The sequence below is a fragment of the Podarcis cretensis genome, assembly GCF_951804945.1.
Source record: "Podarcis cretensis genome assembly, chromosome: 5".
Classification (NCBI taxonomy): Eukaryota; Metazoa; Chordata; class Lepidosauria; order Squamata; family Lacertidae; genus Podarcis; species Podarcis cretensis.
In genome coordinates this window covers 3,096,354-3,117,267 of record NC_137174.1, presented here as the reverse complement: position 1 = coordinate 3,117,267, position 20,914 = coordinate 3,096,354, and the positions used below count along the sequence as shown (strand labels likewise).

Below are 20,914 nucleotides of genomic sequence, written 5' to 3'. Positions count from 1 at the left end.
AGGACTCTGCTTATATAACTGAGTGAGATGGGAAAAAGGTTTTGGTGAGCACTTGAAATATGTACGGAAGAGAACCTTGTGTCTGTTGGGGGTTTTATGCGTATCCCTTTTTGCCCCGGCTCCACTCTCTTATTCTTGCTGTAATTCTCTCTTCTTCAGTTTGAACCCTGCTTTTCAGCCTCAAACTCTCCTTGTTATTTGGCCCCTCTTCACTGAGCATTCCCTCTGATTTGCTTACACAAAGCTTACGTGGATTTTAGATTATATCCGGCCATTGCTGAGCTGTTCGAGGGCTTCTCCTTAGCCATTTGTTCGTCCCACACTTGTCAATGCATTTCCCTGCCACTTTCCAAACTGCAAAAAGTCCAGATTCCCTTTTTTTTTAAAAAAAGCAATAAAGTGGATTTGTTGTGCTAAAGAGACAGAATCCTTTAATCCACTTTCACTGCACCCACTGAGTTTAGCTACTGGCACTTTCCCCTTAGGTCTTCTCAGCTAAGAAAAAGTCATCTGAAAGGCCATCCATCCGCCTCTTCTTCTTCTCTTTGCCTTAGCTTCTCTAGTGAGCGCAGTGTGTCAGCTGTCTCTCTTTCTCTTTTGCACCTCATTGTGTCTTCATCCCTTGAGGCGAAGGAGGACACACATTTCAATCCAGCTGCTGCTTATTTGTTTCTGCTTCCTTAAGGTGCAATTCCGGATATTTTTTACTTTGCCTTGACATCTTTGCCCTGGTAACTGTGACCTCAGAGCTTAGCGATGAGACACCAGAGAGCCTTGCTTGAGGTCAAATAACAGGCGGTCATTGGTCAAAATAGCACCTCTAATGTCTGCTATTTTTACTCGCCAAGCAAAACAGCCGTTTCTGTGCCAGATAGGGAACAGGATGAAGGAATGTCTGTGGGAGGTTTTTGTGTGTGAATACAACGTTCAGTCTGGCGTCTAGTATTGTTAGAAACCTGTTAACTAATTTAATTGAAATGAAAGTTTAATGTAGAGATTTTCTTTGGGGTTGTTTTGGATAGAATGAAACACCGGTTTGCACTTGTTAGGTATTGGAACAGTAAGGATCAATGAGGTAATAATGGGCATGTACTTAGGTCATTGTGATCAATTTATGAAGTGTGTGTTATGAGAAAAAACATAAAATGAAGGCCTCAACAACAGGACATCATGACTGGCACCTCAATCCTAAATGTATTTGCTCCTTTATTTTCAATAATGTTTATTCAGAAGTGATTACCATTCATTAGGGATTATAAATGTCAGTAAATTAACTTCTGTTCATTTAATTCCCTTGAAGTGTATGTAGTTAGGATCAAAGTCTAAGCATTTATTGAGGAGTGAAGTTTTTCTTGAGAGATCAGTCAGGAATTGGTTTACTTTATTTCACAAAATTTATACACCTCTTGATTGTAAACTCCCCCCCCCCCATAAATCCCAAAGTGGTTTAGCCACAGGTAAATATTCCATATTATGGTTGTCAACTTTCCCCCCTGGAAGGCCCTTGTGTCAATTTAACGTCAGTGTAACAAAACACAAACTTAGCAAGTGAAGCTTTTCCTAGCATACAGACCAGTGATGGGAAACGTTTTGGAGGCAGATTTTCATCTGGCATGGAGCTATTAAAGGCACAAGGGCACGGCTGAAGTACAAATAGCGACCCTACATGATACGCAGTGACGTGTGGATGTTGGGAGTGGCTATAAATTCCTCTGCACAAAACAGTTACATGCCCTTTAGGTTAGTTTCCATTTTCCAGGTCAATATGTTTCTATATTGTAGTGCAGAGGTTCTCAGACTTTCTACTCCCAGAGTTGACTTGAGATGGCCGGAAATTACTGAGGGGCACCAGACACACACACACACACACACACACACACCTGTGCTGCCTAGGCAGAGCCAGTCACAAAATGGTGTCAGATGGAGACAGACATTGGCACAACCAGCTGGCAATTTCTGACTTCATTATCTAGTAATCCATATATGGAAATTCTGAATTCTTTGGCACAGCGTCTTCCTTGTGGCAAGGAGTTCTGTAATTCAGCTTTCCTTAAACTAAGAACAGGCATTTTTGTTCTGTGGCCACACACCATTTTAGGCAGCATTTGTTGATCTGGGTGCTCAAAGTGGATAAGGGTTCTTTTCTTTGTAATATTCCCCTATCCCCACACCCGAAGTTTTTTACCCACCCCCTGTAACTTCTCCTCACTCCACTCGCCTTATCTCCACCCCATCCCACCAGCTTCTTTAATCCTTCCTTCCTGGTCCTTTTATCTTCACTTAATTCTCTTTAAATGATCTTTCCTCTCTTACTCCATTTTCTGTTGGTTTCCTTGGTTAAACATTAACCTTTTCTTTCACTTGCTAGTTCCCTTCCATAGCTCATCTGGCCCTTTCCCCTCAAAGGAAGAAGTCCGTCCCTCCTCCTCCCCCCTTGTATTATTATCTCCTGGCCGCTTTTACTCCAGCCAGAAGGCCAGGCATCCTTGGGGAGGAGAGGCAAGGGAGCAGGATGTGGCCCTGAGGATCACTGGTGGGTCCGGATCAGGCTCCCTCTGAGAAAAACGGGGGCTTCCAAACTGCATTTTGTGGGGCTGTGGGGGTCAGGGCCAGCCCAGGACATTCTGGCACCTGAGGCAAACCCCCAAATGGTGCCCCCCTGAAGGGAGAGGGTGTAAAGACCAACATTGGGGACAAGGGGACTGTAAAGTCTCCAGAGGGCAGCTATGGCCAGGGGGTGAGTGGCAGGGAGACCACTGTAGGGGCAGCATTAGTGGCGGCAGGGTGGGCCCGCTCCGAAGGAGACTGTAGATCCAGCCTCCAAGGAGCGGGCTGCAGCCATTGCTGCCACTGTGGCAACAGCAGGTGATGCAGTCCTTGGAGGCCGGATCCGCTGCCCTGAGGGATCCTGCCACCGAAGGCAGTCGCCTCACCTTGCCTCATGGGTGACCTTGCATGCCGTCCCTCTCAGAAGCTTCCCAGGGACCGGCTAGTAAGAAGTTCAGCAGGGGCAGGCAAATGTCTCTGAAAGTGAACGTGGCTTGTTTCTCCCTCCCCTTTTGCTGATCTGTTCCTTGCAAGGTGCAGCCTGCAGGAGAGCATGGGGAATGCTCCTGGGGTGCACATTCAGTATGCCTGGTGTGCTGACAGACCCAGTAAGTCTAGGAAGAACCCTGTGAACCAAGGGGGCGCCCCAATGTTCCAAAAGCCACGGCAGCAGAAAGGGATTCTCTGGAAGACAAACTAGGTTGCCATGGCTCCTCAAGAGTAGGCTGTGGCAGTTTGAGGATACTGAACAATGAAGGGTTGCAAGTGGAACCTAGTTTTCTTGCTGCTGCCGTCTCTGTAAAATATGCCAGGGTTCCTTTCATGTCCACCCCATCATTCTGGCTGAGTGCTGTGACCTAACAGAGGCTGGCTTGATTCCTGCAAGTATAGCGGGCGGGAAGTTGACCTGATTAATTGGAGCCAATTTTTTTATTGGTCCAAAATGTGTTAATATATTGATAAAGTTGATTAATGTGTCAGCTGTAATTAGTCTATTGAATCCTTGCATTGTTATTTCACAGGAGCTGGCGAAATGGATTCAGCTGAAAGAGCTACAAATAGAAGTGAACAAAAATCAAGGTGAAAACAACTCTTTAAACCCTTTTTAAAGAAAACTTTTAGGTACATGAGGATTATTGCTGATACTTTTAATGTTTGGAACAGCCTCTCCATTTTATATCCACAACAATTCTGTGTGGAGAACTCTCTTTTACATTTTATAAGTGCCAAAAGTAGGGATGGAAACATCTCTCAGAGTCGCTTCCCTCAGTTTCTCATTTTATGAATCTTAAATTCTGTTGTCCATATTTCTGTAGCAGTTTGCATTTTTTTAAATGCTCATGAAAATTGGTCAGATTTTTTGTGCACATTTCTTCTGATAAACACATTTTTGTGTGCAGTTTTGACTAATGTATACATTTTGCAAGCATTTCCCCCAAATGTGATGCATTTTTGCATGTTATTTTTAGGGCTGGGAAATGTATCGATATATCATCCAAAACCAGTTTGAAGTCCAGATCGTGATAGCGGTTTCATAATTTTTGACCTGGCAAAAGATCACGAATCATGGTGTGTGTGTGTGTGTGTGTGTGTGTGTGTGTGTGTGCTTTGAAGGTTGGCTTTGTTTGTCGTACTGTTTCAGAGAATGTGGATTTGATAAATGGGGCTTTAAATGTGAACCAAATCTATATCCTCCCCATGAAAAGTATTTTCCTAGAAATATGAAAGCATACATACTACTACCAATATCTTATTCTTATTTGTTATTCTTATTTATTATACTTCTGTTGTGCCTCTTCTCCTGTGAGCTTGAGGCAGTGCACACTCTGGGAGATTGTACTGATTGGAGAGGATGAGGAACTGCGATTTCTTCCACACTAAAGCTGCTTCCACCCTTTCAGTCCTGTTCAGCTAAGTTCCCTTCCACAGTTAATTAAAAGGTTCCTGGTTTTAAAGGAACCCAGTTGATGCCTGGCATCTGTGATCATAGAATCATAGAGTTGGAAGGGACCCTAAGGGTCATCCAGCCCAACCCCTGCAATGCAAGAATCTCAGCTAAAGCATCCATGACAGATGGCCAGCCCAGCTCTGCTTAAGAGCCTCCAAGGAAGGAGAGTCCACAAGCTCCCAAGGGAGACTGTTCCACTGTTGAACAGCTCCTGCTACCAGAAAGTTTTTCCATGTGTTTAATTGGAATCTCCTTTCTTGTAACGTAATGGTTAGAGTGCTGGACTAGGACCTGGGAGACTAGGGTTCGAATCCCCACTCAGCCATGAAGCTCACTAGGTGACCTTGGGCCAGTCACTATCTCTTAGCCTAACCTACCTCACAAGGTTGTTGTGAGGATTGTATGGGGGGGGGAGGGAGAACCATGGACACCATATTGAGAACTTCTGCTGAGTTCCAAAAGAAAAGTTTGATTAATTACCGTATTTTTCGCCCCATAGGGCGCACTTAGTTTTTTGGGGGGGGAAATAAAGGGGGGGGGAATTATTTTTTCCCCCCAGGTGCGGGGCTGGGTCGGGGAAAGCCCGAGCTTCCCCTGACCCCAGCCCCCAGAATAGGCAGCTCTCCGCAAGCCGTGGGAGCCCAGCGCGAAGTCGGGATGCAGGCTTTGGGATGCAGAGGAAGACCCTTCCACTGCTCCTCCGGCTTTGCAGGACAGACGCCTCGCTGGGAAGCTGGAGGAGGAACAGAAGAGGCTCCTGCCCTAGCCGCGCGTCACCTCTCCAGCTGGGAGAGGGTCGCGGGGCTATGGCAATACCCCCACCTCCCACAAGAGCCGCGCACCCTTTAAGGAGTACGCGGCTCCTGTGGGCTTTTCTACGAGGAGGGAGAAGGGACTGACTGGCAGCGTCAGTCCCTTGTCCCTCCTAAGGAAAAGCCCGCAAGAGCTTGTGTGCGGCTTTTGGGAGCTTTTCCTGCCTGCCTCCCCCCTGCATTCACCCCATAGGACACACACACATTTCCCCTTCATTTTTGGAGGGGAAAAAGTGCGTCCTATAGGGCGAAAAATACGGTAATGTTCTATGCCGTTGATTAACAAAATATGGCTATGTCAGCTGCGGCCATAAATAGAATTTCTGCTTGACTTCTACTCCCCAGGAAATTTTTAAAAAGCCTTGTGCGGAAGCAGCCCCAAGACCTCCTGCTAGTGATTGGAACGGGAGTGAGTGCTGCTGTAGCACCAGGAATTCCAGCTTTGTGCTCCTGGCGAAGCTGCATTGAAGCCGTCATTGAAGCCGCAGATCAGCTGGAGGTGCTACACCCAGGGGATGTGGCTGAATTCCGCAAAAAAGTGGTCAAAGAGCGAGACTTGCTTGTGGTGGCACATGACCTCATCAGAAAGATGTCACCGGTAAGCACATAACTATAGCTTTGCAACAAACAATATTGGACGCGCATTATTACCATACAATAGCGTTTCCTCAAACTTGGGTCACCAGCTGTTGTTGAATTACAACTCCCATCATCCCTGACCACTGGTCCTGCTAGCTAGGGATGATGGGAGTTGTAGTCCAACAGCTGGAGACCCAAGTTTGAGGAAACACCAGAACTTAGTTCAGGCAATTCTCAGGTGAGCGCCATTGCTATTGTAAGAGATCAAGGGAGGTGTTCATGGTGAGTCCCAGCACCTCCTTTTCTAGAAAAATAGCACTGGATATAAGGTAGCTGACCTTGTATACTTAGGCCAGCTTTGCCTGCCTTTCTGTTGGAAGATGGAGAAAGAGAGGGGCCCTTCTAAGGTCCCTCCTGTCCTGACCTGTTTATTGAACTATTGCTTTTGAACCAGTTTTTGTGATTAGGGGTTTGGTTCCTGCTCAGGTTCAAGGCAACCAAGAAATATTAGATTTGGACTTCAGTACTGAATCACCAGGGACGCGGGTGGCGCTGTGGGTAAAAGCCTCAGCGCCTAGGGCTTGCCGATTGGAAGGTCGGCGGTTCGAATCCCCGCGGCGGGGTGCGCTCCCGCTGCTCGGTCCCAGCGCCTGCCAACCTAGCAGTTCGAAAGCACCCCCGGGTGCAAGTAGATAAATAGGGACCGCTTACTGGCAGGAAGGTAAACGGCGTTTCCGTGTGCTGCGCTGGCTTGCCAGATGCAGCTTTGTCACGCTGGCCACGTGACCCGGAAGTGTCTCTGGACAGCGCTGGCCCCCGGCCTCTTGAGTGAGATGGGCGCACCAACCCCAGAGTCTGGCAAGACTGGCCCGTACGGGCAGGGGTACCTTTACCTTTACCTTTACTGAATCACTAGAGGACGCAGGTGGCGCTGTGGGTTAAAGCCTCAAGCGCCTAGGGCTTGCCGATCGAAAGGTCGGCGGTTCGAATCCCTGCGGCGGGGTGCACTCCCGTCGTTCGGTCCCAGCGCCTGCCAACCTAGGAGTTCGAAAGCACCCCTGGGTGCAAGTAGATAAATAGGGACCGCTTACTAGCGGGAAGGTAAACGGTGTTTCCGTGTGCGGCTCTGGCTCTGGCTCTGGCTCTGGCTCTGGCCAGAGCAGCGATGTCACGCTGGCCACGTGACCCGGAAGTGTCTCCGGACAGCGCTGGCCCCCGGCCTCTTGAGTGAGATGGGCGCACAACCCCAGAGTCTGGCAAGACTGGCCCGTACGGGCAGGGGTACCTTTACCTTTACCTTTACTGAATCACTGGCACTAGCCTCTTTAAGTCACTGCTTGGGCTTAAGTGGGTCTTTTCCATGCCCTGCTTCAAGCTATTTGGCAGTTTCTCCATTTTTGCATTTTTACGCCGTCCTGTTCGCACAGGGCAAATTGGGGGAAGGCATGTTGCGAAGCAGGGGCTATTTGAAATGGTTCAGGAGGACAAGGTTATATACTTACCTCAGGTATATTAATGTGGTGAGCCGTAGCTCTCTATTTCCTTCTTGTTTTGTCTGTGGACGAGAGTGGTTACAGTTCCACCAGGATGCAAAAGTTATCCTGGCATGCAGTTACTATTTACTGTCCCCAGGGGGGAAAAACACTTTTTGTAGCATAGCATAATGCGCAGCCTTCTGCTATCCCCTCATCCTCAACTACAGCAAGTTGTGCGCTCACAACCTCAACTTCAGACCTTGGCAGACCAGAAGACATGGCCGGTAGTCTGCAGATGGTGCAGGCTTTGTGGTAATGTAAATGAGCACTATTAGAAAATAAGAAGAGCCTGCTGTATGAGACTAAAGGATTGTCTCATCCAGCATCCTCTTCTCACAGCAAACAACCAGATGTCCATGACAAGCTCACCGGCAGAACCTGAACACAGCACTCTCCCCACTTGTGATTTCCAGCAACCGATACTCAGAGGCTCTGCGCCTCTGACCGTGAAGGTAAAATAGAGCCAACAGGGCCACGAGGTGTTGATAGCTTTATCCCCCATGAATTTTGATGCTTTCACAGTTTTTATTTTGCTGTCAAAGGCCTCTACATAGATATCTTCCTTCTGTGCTTCTCTTTCCTCCCGCAGCGCACTGGAGATGCCAAGCCAAACTTTTTTCAGGACTGCCTAATGGAAGTTTTTGATAACTTGGAGCAACACATTCAGAATCCTGTTGTTCTGCAGTCAATTCTTCGGCTAATGGAGAGAGGCACTATGGTGCTGACCACAAACTATGACAACTTACTTGAAATCTTTGGTCAGCAGCAGAGTAAACCAATGGAATCTCTTGACTTAAAGGATAAGGACAAGGTATGCTAAGACTACCGCTGTACCAAATTAACAAGGGCAATTTATCAGGTGGTGGTTATTAAATTCATATACCACCCTTCATCCATATATTTCAGGGTGGTTCATCCACCTCAAAGTCAACTGTTTCTGTTTGAGCTGTATTTCAGAGGTAAAATGGCTTTATTTGGGGGTACAGAATCAGAGCAGCTGCAATATTTTTCCTGCTCTAAAAGTCCTGCTCTAATTGGTTCTTGGATATTGGCGAACTAGGAATTACTGTTGACATAATAACTGTCTGTCTCTTTTGCTATTGAAAGCAGCTGAATATACAGTAAGCCCACAACTTAGCTCATTTTACTTACATGACTTCTTACATAAATGAATATGTTGGAAAAATTGGGAAAAATCAAATACACTGTAGAAGCATGTCAATCAGCCATTGCACTCACTCTGGGAGAGTGTTGTTTTTTTTTTAGAAAACCTATTTCATAAGTAGCTAAAGAAGTATGTCCCTTTGCAATAACAAGGCTCGAAGAGAATTCAATGTTTGGCTGCAAATTAGGAAAGCTTATTATATTAGTGCATTTCCGTACTCTTTAAGCAAGCCAGTAGGAGCCCATGGATTTGTGAATGTGGGATCCAGTGGTGTTATATTACCCCAAAGCAGTCAGGTATGAGACCCAAGACTTGCTATAACATCATAACAACTAAACGAATAGCAGCGCAAGGGATCCAGCATGTTTTGCAGTAGAAATAAAGGTCAGCTGTGAAATCACAGGGTGTTTTGAAAGCCCCAGGTAAACTGAAACAGCTGGTTAAGAAAGTGGCATGGTTGACAATATTCTGTTGCCCATCTGAATGGCTATAACTGGATAACTTGTACTGACATTTTTCTGTAGAAGGTAGCTGGATTGATGGATGCATTTTCACCCTATTGTTTTCTAGAACATTGCTGTATTTTTCCATTTAAAAAATAGAAAAGGAAAATAAACATGTATATTTTGATTTGCAGATTATCCCCTCCCCCATTTTGTTTGAAATGATACCATTGTAGAATTTGCATTATTGCAGAATATTGTTCTGCATTTAATAATTTGAAACTTATCTCTCAAATGCCATGTTGCAGCCTAGACAATTCTCTAAAGAACGGCAAGCCTTCAACAGGTAGCAAATGAAATATGTGTGAATGCTGCAGCCTGCAGTTTGGGTGGGTTCCTTTTTCAGATTTGGTTGTTGTTTTTAAAGTAAATGAGGAAAGTGATAGTACTGTCACCAAAATGAATAAATCACATGTCCCTTTTGAGGCACAGCCCCTTTCTGCCTCATGCCTGGCAGTATTAATAAAGTGTTTGGCTCTCTCCAGGTTCTCCAATGGGCAAAAGGACACGTCAAATATGGAGTGCTTCACATTCACGGCCTGTATGCTGATCCCTGTGGAATGGTGTTGGATCCCTCAGGATATAAGGACGTTACTCAAGACCCTGAGGTGATGGTATGTGCACCCTGAAACCAGGAGATTCTTCTCTTTCAATTTATGTCGCCTATAAATCAGGAAGTGCTTCAAAAGCATATTTCTCTTGTTGGGGAGCTTGCCTTCCGTGGCCTCCATCTCCTTACATGAATCCCTGTTGCCCATGTTGTATCATTTAATATGATACATATTTTTGTGTGTGAGGAGGAATTTTGTGCAGCAAGCCCACAACTTGCCCACATTGAACTTGTGCACATTCAGCTTCACACGTGCAGCAACAAATTTAAAAAGTTGCAGGGTTTGGGGGGGGGAATGACTTTAGTAATTCCATCCGCCATTGAACCCGATGGGTTTTGACTATGTGTGATTTTGACTTTAGGCATGATCCCCAGAGCATTACCCCCATGTAAGATAGATAATACTTTATTCGGCTATAAGCCCACAAGGTAAAACAAATCAATAGATAAAATAGCATTTTACAATCTAAAATATCAACTAAAATATTTCATCGCATAATCTTTCACATTATTTACAATCTCTAGATGTACCGTGTTATGGCCTTGAAGATCAAGATGGTGCATAGAGTTTACTGGATTTTTAATAGTCATGCAGCATTCCATGAAGTCTTTTATATGAAAGAACTGAGATCAGGAATCTAGCAACCTGTAGTGTTCTATAAGAGTCAATGTCCTGGAGTAGATAAGCTAGATGTAATTCAGGTGGTTTAGCAGCAATTTCCAGAATGATTGAACTCAGGATCCTTGATCGGGGAACAATGTATAAGGGGCAATTAAACAAGATATGATAGAGGGATTCTATTGATTTGTTGTCACATGCGCATAAAACAGAGGTTTTACCATTAGAAAATCTATTGCTCAGAACATTTGAGGGGAACACATTAAATCTGGCTCTAACAAATGCGAATCTATGCGACGCAGCCGATAAAGTAGACAGATATCGAGGTATCTGGGACATAGATGTGATGCCCTGATTTATCGGGGAACATGTACCTCCACCTGCAGTAAGATTTTGTTGCAAATCTACCTCCTCCAATCTTTGTTTGATGACCTTTTTAGCTGTAATTAGATCTAAATTAAGTATATCGGAAGGAGAGATTCCATAAGACAACAGTTTGGAGTGGATTTTTGTTGCCCATGGGTTGGTGAATTCATCTCTCCAAAGGCACTGAATAAGATGGTAGTTTGGCAATTTATGCCAAAGGGACAGCCAATAATTAAAGGCATGTCTCCACATCAGAATCTCTAGGGAGGGGATCTTAAGTTCTAGGCGAATGGCAGAGTTGCTTACACAGGAGGGTAGTTTCAAAAGGCGTCTTAGAAAAAGATTTTGCAATGTCACCAGAGGCAAGAGGTTTACAAAGGCGCCCCATAAAGGGACCGCATAGGCCATAGTTGCAACCACTTTCGCACTATAAACTTTTAAGGCGGATGGAACATGCATAGCCCCCTCAGTAAAGAAGAAGCGTAATAGAGCATAGATAAGGGCTTTAACCTTATTTTGTAAATATGTGATATGCGCTTTCCATCCCGTATTATACTGGAAGTAAATTCCTAGATATTGAAATTTGTAAACTTGTTCAATTGGCTTCCCCTCGAGTTCCCATCTATACAGTTTACGACTCCTGGAAAAAATTAGGACTTTAGATTTGGAATGGTTAATAGTAAGTAAATTTGTTTGGCAGTATAACGCAAAAATCTTAAGGGCCCTCCTCAAACCGATTCGAGAATAAGAGAGGATCACCGCATCGTCAGCGTACAGTAATAAGGGGCAGCGATAGTCTGCAAGCCTGGGTGCATGATACCCCCATGTAAGTTGCAGGCCTACTGTATTTTGAACTGTTAAAAAAACTTTTTCTGATACTTATTCCAGTGTATGTGTCACTCCTTGATGAAGTGCAGATGTGGAGTGTGAGAGGGTAGAACTCAGGCCTGCATTCAGCATCCATATTTGTTATATATGTAGTTTTTACAAGAGCTATGTGAGTTTATGCTATAGACTACTCTTTTTCTGAGGAAGGATTTGAACCCATTCTTTCCACTATACAATATTCTAATGAAATTCTAATTAAGTGGATGCAGACAGTGGCTCAGCAACCTCTTGATCATGACATCTTAACAAAAATATTTCTAATATATGTGTATATTTTGAAAAGTAACAACTGGTTATACTACCAAATTCCTTGGGCATAAAAATGCAAATGGTTATGTTATCTAGAGCCTTGTAATGAACCCGTCAAATATACTAACTTGCAAAAAAATTACTAGCCCAAATGTACAGTTATTAGTCATTTGTGGCAGTGACAAGCTGAAGGAAAACCTATTGTCTTAAGTGTTTGGAAACTTCCTTACCTGGAAGCAATTTTGGCCCACTATCAATCAGGAAAGGGGCCATTTATGAGCCCAGGCTGCCTTACAATTAAACATTTATCTTATTTGTGACCTAATGTTGACTTAGGAACTGCTTGTTTACAGGAGGCTCTGCAGAACCTGTACCGGACAAAATCATTTTTGTTTGTGGGCTGTGGAGAAACCCTTCGTGATCAGATATTTCAGGCCCTCTTTCTGTACACTGTCAAAAACAAGGTGGATCTAGAACATTATATGCTGGTGCTTAAAGAAAATGAAGACCAGTTTTTTAAACTCCAGGCAGATATGCTCCTACATGGAATAAAAGTTGTATCCTATGGAAATTGCTTTGAAAGTTTTCCAGAGTATGTTCAAGATCTCTCCACTCAGATTTGCAAACAGAGGAGTCCAGGTGTGTGTGTGTGTGTGTCAAATGTTGTGTCAAAACATTTTTTCTCTTCTCCATTTACCAGTGGTTTTAAGTTTCATATATTTCTGGAATAAAGGGTATTGCTTTAAATGTGTGTGAAACTTCATTCTTCTGATACCACATTCATCTGTAAAATCGTCTGTGGCAACCACCATCCCTTGTTTCTGTACTGCCTATGACAATCATGGAAATGATAGCCAAATCATAGAATTATAGATCTAGGATTCCTTTTATTCAGGCTAAACATACCCAATTCCCTCAACCATTGTTCATAAGGCTTGGTTTCCAGACCCTTGATCATCTTGGTTGCTCTCCACTGCACACATTCCAGCTTTTCAATATCTTTCTTAAATTGTGGGGCCCAGAAGTGGACACGGAACTCCAGGTGTGGTCTGACCAAGGGAGAATAGGGTGGGACTATGAGAATAGGGTGACACTAGACTTCTGTTGATGCAGCTTAGAATAGCATTAGCTTATTTTTGGCTGCTACTGCTGTATCACACTGTTGACTCATGTTAAGCCTGTGGTCTACTAAGACAAGATGCTTTTCACATGTACCACAATGTTTTGCTCTTTTATTTTGGAAGGCCTGGGATACAGCAAAATATACATGTTAATAAGTATTGCCAATGGGCAAATATCCCATTTTCAAGAAGGTGGCCCCCATGCTGCCCTATCCCATCTTTGGCCCAGTAGTTCTAGGAAGAAGAGCTGTTTTCTGTTATCCCAAGAGTATCTAGACTACTCTATCATGGAAATACTATCACGATACAGTACTGCAGAACTGAGGATGTAGACTCTTGGACCTGTAAAAGCACAAGTTAAATGTAAATCATTATTTGTGGTTTGCCTCCATGGAGAAACTTACCGCTTTATATAATATAGGAATATTACATTATATAATATTGTGTGTGCAAAGAGTCACATGTGAATAATGTCCTAGATAAGATGTCTCTGTGCATCTTTGATGCCTTTGATGCAACCTTGTTTATTAGCAACTCTGAAAAGTGAATGTAGCTAAATTCTATCCTATCTTGTTCATGACGTAGTTTTCATTCTTTCTCCAGATGCAGATCGGGTGGACAGTACAACACTTTTGGGTTAAGTACATTTTTTAATTTGAATGCAGGCCTTGTAATATTCAGTTGGGGTGGGTCTTGGGAAGAACTGGGATAGTATGATTTTGCACTCATGTAAAATTATGTGCTAGTTTGAAAGTTCGGGTAATTATATTCTGTTTTACAACAACAGTAAAATAATAATAATAAACCCTCTCTCTGGCAATAGTATTCAGAGAAATTGATAAACTGTCACATTTCCTCAACTTCTCAGTTAGTGGTTTTATTTATAATTGACAGATTTAACAAACATTTGCATAATAAAGAGTTGATATAGCACCTTCTTATAGCAGCTAGAACCACCACTGCAATTTGGGGGAAATTGAGCCATTCTTACTACTTGGTACACTAAAGCGTGGAATATTGCTGTGCTAGAAAAACTAAGTCCTTAGGGGCCAAAGAAAAGAGGATGATTTTGTACCTGTTTGGTCTCACTTTCATTTCATTTGAAAGCAAGGAAGAAAATGGCCAAGGACTCACCTCAGCTTATGAACAAATATAGTTGATAAACTGACAGGGGGTGCTTGAATATATTATCTACTTTGCCTTGGCATAATAGGGTTTGTTTTGTAAACTTTTATTATGGTTTATTTATTTTGGTTTATGGCTTATTTAAGCCCTTAATTTTGCAAGCAGTAAATGTATAGGTGTTTCTCAGAGATTTTTTTTTTTAAAATAAATATTTTATTAAGTTTTAGAAGAACAACAAACATAAAAGAAAACAAGAACAAATACACAAAAATACAAAGTTATAAAATACATAAAAAATAAAGAAAAAATCATTTCAAAAAAGAAAGAAAAGAAAGAAAGTTTCTCGTTTCTCAGAGATTTTGTTTCAGCATCGTAGTGCTTAAGGCAGGAACACTTGAAGGCTACCTCAAAGTTGTGTCTGTCAGGAGAACCCTAGAGTAATACCACTGAAGGGTGATTTGTGTGTTTCTTCTGTGCACAGCCACAATTTTAACACATTTTCCTTTGGATTTTGAGGTACCACTTCAAACAGTTACAATTGTATAAAACTGTTACCTGGTCAAACAAACTACTTGAAACAAGCACCTCATTTTTCTATTCAAAGGGGAAAATCCTCTGGGGCATGCCTGTCAGCGCTGTGTATGGCCAGCACCTCAGCTAACCTGTGCAGATCAAGTTAGGAGGGGGCAATCTGGACATTAACCTTCTCTGCCCACTCCCGTTTCCTGCCTCCTTTATCTGGGGTCTTAGGAGGCCAGATCAGGCCTCTGGGGCCCAGAATGTGCATGAATTCAATTCAGCAGGGAAATCTCCCCTCTGGCATACCTTTTGTAACTGGTTAACCCCCCAGGTTCAGGGACCTGAAAAAGCCCCCAACCCCACCAGTTTGGGCAGCAGCAGCAGCAAAGGAAAAAAAAGTTAAAGTAGATGCGCAGCCGAATGGATGCAGGTGCAAATTCTACCTCTGCTGGTGCGACCCCCGAAGGGTTATCCAATGGTGAATGCAGACCTCCATCCACAATGGTTACCTACATCTGGCATGCGGCACAGGATTATGATGTGAATTCTAATGGAGTTCAATACGTTCTTAGTTGGAGCCAGTCTTTTCATGAAAATCCTTATGTTCACTACATGCGTACGATTTTGTAATACTGTTTGTTCTCACAGGAACATCTTGCGTGGATTGTGCCAAGAGACGGCTAGGGGAGAGCAGTAATGACCAACTTAAGAGACCAAGGCTTGCAGATAATGGTAATTCTAAGCTGTTATTTGACATTTATTTTTATTTTCAAGGGGACATTGTTTCCAAGCCTACAAACAGTGCACAGCACATATTTGAGTCTGTAAACAGAATTAAATAAATGCATGGTGTGTAAAAATAGTGTGTCATGGGGCATGCAGCTGATATTTTCAAGAACATGTGCCTAGAGTCATGCCACACCATGGGGAAAGTTGCACTGCATCTTAGTTATCACCAAGTCCTAATTTGGGTTAAATAAATATTTGTTTATTACTGTAAGACCCTAAAATGGTCATTTTGAGAATAAAAGTGTGGATTGAAATGCCAAAATAGTTACCGGGGGGGGGGGGGGAATCCTTGTGCAGATTTCATAAACACTATCCTGCCTGGATCAACAGCCTGCTATGTTTATTTCTGTGGTAGAGGTGGGGAATCTTATTTTTGCCATATAAACAGGGGAGTGGCGTGCCAGCAATCTAGAACCAATTGGAGAACTCGTGCATCTCCAAACTCTGTAGTCATTTCCTAATCTGGAGATGTTTAGAGAGATCTTTAAGGTAAAGGTAAAGGTACCCCTGCCCGTACGGGCCAGTCTTGACAGACTCTGGGGTTGTGCGCCCATCTCACTTAAGAGGCCAGGGGCCAGCGCTGTCCGGAGACACTTCCGGGTCACGTGACCAGCGTGACATCGCTGCTCTGGCCAGAGCCAGAGCCAGAGCCGCACACGGAAACGCTGTTTACCTTCCCGCTGGTAAGCGGTCCCTATTTATCTACTTGCACCCGGGGGGTGCTTTCGAACTGCTAGGTTGGCAGGCGCTGGGACCGAGCAGTGGGAGCGCACCCCGCCGCAGGGATTCGAACCGCCGACCTTTCGATCGGCAAGCCCTAGGCGCTGAGGCTTTAACCCACAGCGCCACCTGCGTCCCAGAGAGATCTTTAGTCGGTTCCAACTGCTGTTGATGATGTGAGCTATCTTGATGGAAACAGATTTCTCTGCAGATAAAGGGATAAATAAATTATGAATTAAGTTTGTATCTCAGCATAAGTGTGGGCTTTTGTCATCCACAACGAGATGATAAACTGCTCCTTAGAAGAGCATCAGCATCTACCTGAAATGCTACAAGGCAGTTTCCTTTCTGCCAAAGTTTTAAAACAGCTGCTTTTAGAACTAGAGGTAGAATTTCCTGGCACCTGTGCATACCCATTGCTTCTATAATTTGTCTAGATAAAAGAAAATAGTATTTTTTCAATTTGAAAACACTTTTTTTCAAAAACAGGTAGTGTCGAAGATGTTGCCCCTCTCTGAATACAAGAATGTAACTTGAACAACAGTGGTCTACGATGAGTGTGTCATCTGATTATATCACAGATAAGGATTCCAACAGCGGCCAAGAGGACCCTTTAAATTTATATGCATTGTTTAGTAATTGTTTAGGAATGGATTTTCTATTACAGACTTGTACACCGATTCAGGATATGTACATTTTAAGGGTATCCATTAACCAATTTGCAACTACCTCAGCAAAGAAATACTGCAAAAGGATAGCTTCTGACATAAATCTGTGAAACAGCGTTTTACCTTCTTTGAATTGGACTAATTTTGTTTCTGTTTGTCTGAATCCAAAGGTGAGTATTAGAAATCTTCTTCTCACAAGGGCAGTTGTGAGAAAAGTGCATGAGAACTGCTATAGAACCTACCCATCAGAGTGAACTCTTGTGCAAACATTTGTGGAACAGCAGTAATGGTAATTTTTATTTTGCTTACTCCTACCCCTTGCAAATATAAACAGATTTTGCACATTTTCTAAGTTTAAAAAAAAACTTGGTTTCAGTGGGGAACAGTAAGGGTTTTTAATTTATGTACATTTTAATAAAAAGATGTGAAACCCAGGAGCAAATATTTGTTGTTTTCTGTATATTTTAAAAAAACCTAGCAAAATGTCATAAAATAAAGGACATAAATAGAAGGTAAAAGCTATGAAACTAGTAGAGGAGCTTTGTTAGAACGGTGTAAAGCATGGTTTTATTACAGTAGCTACTGACCAGCAATTACCCACTTCTTGGGGAAGAGAGCTATTCTAATCTGGATTCAGGGCTAGGACTGAGTTGTCCTGATATGATGACCTTTACAGAGAGCATGACAAGAAGAATGCAGCCATCTGCCATGGAAGCTTTTAACGAGATTCCTGCATTGCAGAGCTGGACATGACCCTCGGGGTCCCTTCCAACCTTGCAGTTCTGACTTTGCACTTGCTTCTTGACTGCTGCAGCTTTTGATACAGTTGACCACTGTATTATCCTGGACCGGCTCCATGCCATGGGAACTGGGGGACCTGTGGTTCAGAAGTACTTGAAAGTAACACTACAGTGGTACCTCGGGTTACATACGCTTCAGGTTACAGACTCCGCTATCCCAGAAATAGTGCTTCAGGTTAAGAACTTTGCTTCAGGATGAGAACAGAAATCGTGCTCTGGCAGCGCGAGGCCCCATTAGCTAAAGTGGTGCTTCAGGTTAAGAACAGTTTCAGGTTAAGAACGGACCTCCGGAACGAATTAAGTACTTAACCTGAGGTACCACTGTACTCAAAAGTCCAGAAAGTAGCACTGGGAGATTGATTAACTGCCTGGTGGTTAGCTATTTAATAAGTATATGAAGCCACTAGCAGCAGTCATTAGGAGTTTTGGGGCAAGGTGATATCACTATCCTGGAGACATCTGAATCAGGACAGGCTGTGTAGGATCTGAACTGCTATTGGGATGCAGTGTTAGCACAGATGAGGGGAAATAAGCGAAGCTTGAATCCTGGCATGATGGAGGCACTGTGGGCGAGTGGTTCTTGTTGCAAGATGGGGTTGCACTCCAACTGAAATAGCAGGTAATGCAGCCTGTGGGGTGTTTCTGAAGGCCCAGATAACCAAGTAAGACAGCTTGACCACAGTAGTTCACAAACCTCTTGATCTGGAAACTGCACCCAGCGTAGAATTACTGAACCTAATCATTCATGAAAAGTTTCTATTCTCCCCCGCCCCCCCCCCAAAAAAGCAGGTGTATAACATATGCATCTCTGAGAATACCAATAGTGAATTGCAGTGTAAAATGTAATCACCACCACTATTTTTCTAGAAAAAGAGGTGCCAGAACTCACCATGAACAATTATTCTCTTAGAATGGCAATGGCGCCCACCTGAGAGGAGCTGGAACTGAGTTCTGACGAGTTCCAGATGAAAAAAAGCTGTTTACCACTTATATTAGCAGCTATGCTTAGAAGTGACTACAACTTAGTTTTAATTAGAAACTAAACATTGAATAGTTTATTTAGCAACTTTCAAATATAAATGCAAGCAAAACAAATTTAATGGAAACACTAAGAAATATTTTGTGTAAGAAACTGTTGCACAACATCTTCAGTGACCAGTGTCAGTGGTTCTAGTTGTCTATATATGCTTTTTATTAGTTAATGTCACTGGTCCCCAGTCTTTGTTTGACCAAGGATAACAATCAGATCAAAAACACCAAAAAAGTGTGAAACTTTAACTATAACTCAGGCCAATGCAGATGTTACATGTAGTTGTGTGTCATGACCCTGTTTTAAACAGGAACACACTGCTGGAGCCACACTTTGAGGAGTGGCTAATAGGGTGTGTTTACCTACTCATTCTTCCATTCCAGATTGCACCCCCATGACTTTTCACATGTTTGCTCTTGCAAATACCTATCTGAAACCTCTCAAGGTAGTGGCGAAGTTAAAGTGTGGGTGGGTGGGAATGGGACAGAATGGTGGGGAAATAATTAATACTATTTCCGCATTCAATCCCATCTGCCCCTCCAGCAGCTTTTCTTTTTCATAGAGACATCAGGAAACTGTATCTAATGTCTAACTATTACAAATTTTAGCAGTTAAACTTCCACAGAGAATAAGCATATTAATATAATGCTAAACAACCAATTTTCACATTAAATATATGTGAATTTAGTTTTATACTGAATTCTAATAAGTAACATTCAAACCTGTCACACCGTGGTTAAAAAAAAGCCCGCAGCCATAAATTCACTTTGTATCATATTTCAATGCAGAGCTCTTTCGGCCTTTCGGCTGCTTTTCATTTTCATCATCAGACTCTCGATACAGAGTAAGATCCAGGCTCAGTACTTGACTGTAGATAGTATCTTCTTGCTAAGGAGAGAAACGATCAAGAGTTATCATAGCACACCAGGCCATAATGATGAAGCTGTAGGTGTTCGGTTTCTTTGCATTTCTGCCACCCAACCCTTTAAAATCACCAGGGATTTGATTCTATAGAAGTGTAGCCATATTCTGTTTCTGTTTTCTCTATGAAACACTTAGGGTGCGGAAACTATCACTCAAGAGTGTGTTTTGTGTGCATATATATACCTCAGGCCAGACTCCAACTAAAGCTTCTGCTTCAGAATAAAACTCTTCCTTTAGAGAAATAACGATAATCTGAAACTTTTCTTGGGCCTGCTCTTTAATGAAGCTTGATATCTTTTTGAGAAGAAAAAAAAGGGGTTGTTAGATACATGCAGAAATACAATGATTAGAAAAGAAACTTGCTTTATAGAATGAGTAAGCATACTGTTGTCAAGACATCTCAAATACAAGACTATGCTATAAAATACATTAGAGAATCTGTTTGGAATAAAAATTCCTCATGCAATATATCTCTACTCACTAAGACAGTATTTTATTTTTAAAAACCCACACCATTATGGCTTGGAGGAATTGTAAGAAGTTGCTTAACAAATAAGTGCAGAACAAATCATGGGAGGGTCTTAATTATAATAATTTATTATCTATTTGGGGATCTTAATTAAAACCCTCACGTGCTAATAGGCTACAGCAGAGGTTTGATTAATACTGTCAAAAAATTGTGGAAGGTTGCAGGTTCCTTTCCAAAGGAGCCTGCAAAGCCCTTGCACAGTACATCCCAAGCGCCCGACAACCAGCTGAACAAGAAGTGCTACAAAGCCCCTTCGCCAAGCCCTGCCTTTACCTCACTTTACATGGGCAGGGTTTGTCAAAATGGCCTAGTGGGCTGGGTTAGGTCTGTGGACTGGAGGTTCTTCACACCTGCCTTGGTCCCTAGGCAAATGCATGTCTACTCACTGACAATTTCTGGAGTCCTGAGATCCCAATGAACAGTGGCTTTCAAGAACTAACAGTTCTTGTGGCTGGAAAGTACTAGTAAATCTTAAGATGCATTGGGTAAGCATGGAAAGATTCTTAAGTGAACAATCAAAACTTCCTTTAACAGGGAATTAGCATGAGATGCAATTCGCTTCCTTCCATTTCAAATAGTGTCTGATATATGCAGCATATCCAGTGTAATCTCTTTCATAAAGGGTTTGCTTGCTATTTACTCTTTGCCCTTGCTTAAAAATATTGTTTTCATATATAAAAAGAAAAGGCACGTTTCTGAGATGGAATGCTGTTTTTCTTTTAGGAAGAAAGAGAGACTGATAGCTTACCTTGCCAATGTTTGTGTTATCTAGCGCTGCATCTACTTCATCCAAAACAAAAAAGGGGGCAGGCCTAAAGCTGAAACAACAAAGCAAGCACAATTATTAATGGAATGTAAATTAGTCCAA

At 42.8% G+C, this 20,914-nt stretch overlaps 2 protein-coding genes across 6 annotated transcripts in view; one reads left to right on the top strand and one right to left on the bottom strand.

Annotated features, from left to right (window-relative positions):
- Positions 1-1,112: 1,112 nt before the first annotated feature.
- Positions 1,113-17,197, top strand: FAM118A (family with sequence similarity 118 member A). The gene is made up of 9 exons (XM_079975395.1): positions 1,113-1,194; positions 3,570-3,627; positions 5,653-5,905; positions 8,011-8,232; positions 9,575-9,703; positions 12,175-12,460; positions 13,546-13,578; positions 15,235-15,318; positions 16,585-17,197. The coding sequence occupies exons 2-9, from the start codon at positions 3,581-3,583 to the stop codon at positions 16,611-16,613; spliced, it is 1,083 nt and encodes a 360-aa protein (XP_079831521.1). The 5' UTR covers positions 1,113-1,194; positions 3,570-3,580; the 3' UTR covers positions 16,614-17,197.
- Positions 17,198-18,589: 1,392 nt separating this feature from the next.
- Positions 18,590-20,914, bottom strand: part of SMC1B (structural maintenance of chromosomes 1B) — a 44,432-nt gene continuing 42,107 nt past the window's right edge. For all 5 annotated transcript variants that reach the window (XM_079975100.1, XM_079975102.1, XM_079975103.1 and 2 more), the window contains 3 exons: positions 20,795-20,864; positions 19,701-19,811; positions 18,590-19,481 (listed from right to left, as the gene is read on the bottom strand). In XM_079975100.1, coding sequence (XP_079831226.1) covers positions 19,356-19,481; positions 19,701-19,811; positions 20,795-20,864 — 307 coding nt within the window. In that variant the 3' untranslated portion in view covers positions 18,590-19,355. The remainder of the gene's footprint in view (positions 19,482-19,700; positions 19,812-20,794; positions 20,865-20,914) is intronic.